The 948-nt window shown below is 36.9% G+C and overlaps 1 protein-coding gene across 1 annotated transcript in view; it reads right to left on the bottom strand.

The window, feature by feature from the left end:
* The window catches only part of LOC119585255 (recQ-mediated genome instability protein 1-like), a gene marked incomplete in the record, with an annotated part of 14,892 nt that overhangs the window by 7,680 nt on the left and 6,264 nt on the right, over positions 1-948 (bottom strand). The window contains 3 exon segments of the mRNA XM_037933922.1: positions 14-182; positions 418-551; positions 743-868. Of these exon segments, the coding sequence (XP_037789850.1) occupies positions 14-182; positions 418-551; positions 743-868 (429 nt within the window).

Raw genomic sequence — 948 nt, 5'->3', positions numbered from 1 at the left:
TAAAGTACCTCACCTGTGACCTGTTGACTGCCACAGTTTGAAGTCCTCCAACCCTGTTGTTTTGGGACCGGTTTATTGTAGGATTTAACTGCGATGGATAGTACTGAGAGGCTTGGCTTGGAGGAACTTGGGTGGGGGCTACATCCTCAAACTGTTGTGGCTGCTGTGTCTCTTCCATGCCACTACAATAGGAAAGTTATATTTACTGATATTACTAACACTAAAAACACTAAGATACTTAGGATCTTCTACAGTACAATAAATTATGGACTCTAAAATAATAAATGCTTCCAAAATTTATACCAGTTATTTTTACATATACAACACAACAGTTTCAAGTTGTAACTGTAGTGTATAATCAACTGAAAAAAAAGAGATAATGATAATCTTCAAACAATAAATATCCACAGAACTTACAGTTTTCGAGCAAGAACATTTTCCAGAGCATTTGTTACGAGTAAGGACTCTACCTCTCCACCTAACACAGTCATGTTCTCACGGGTTAGCAGAAGTACCCCGTGCCTTGAGGTAATGTTTCCCGAAATGAGAATCTGCAAATACAGTTTGCCTAATGATGATGTGACAATATACATATAATAATATAGTATTCAAGTGGAATGAACTCTTTTACCATGGAAAAATGAGAGGAAAAATCTAATTAAGAAAAAATAACATACATATATTCCATCTTGTATTCAATAATATATTGAGCAAAATAAAAAATCACTGCTATCTGACTTGCCTTTGTACCAGGCTTCAGGTTATGGTTCAGTGCTGGAATCACTCGGTACTCCATCCCCTGTACAACACTTGTGCCATCCGTCAACTGCATCATGAGCATTCTCGATGGCTTAGGTTCCCATGCAGGCTGAAGCAGGGGTGCATTTTATTTGTATTCTAACATTTAGGAAATTGTATCATTCATGTAGTATTAATACTAAACCAGAC

This window comes from Penaeus monodon, chromosome 19 (genome assembly GCF_015228065.2).
Source record: "Penaeus monodon isolate SGIC_2016 chromosome 19, NSTDA_Pmon_1, whole genome shotgun sequence".
Taxonomy (NCBI): domain Eukaryota; kingdom Metazoa; phylum Arthropoda; class Malacostraca; order Decapoda; family Penaeidae; genus Penaeus; species Penaeus monodon.
This window is presented reverse-complemented; position numbering and strand designations above follow the sequence as displayed.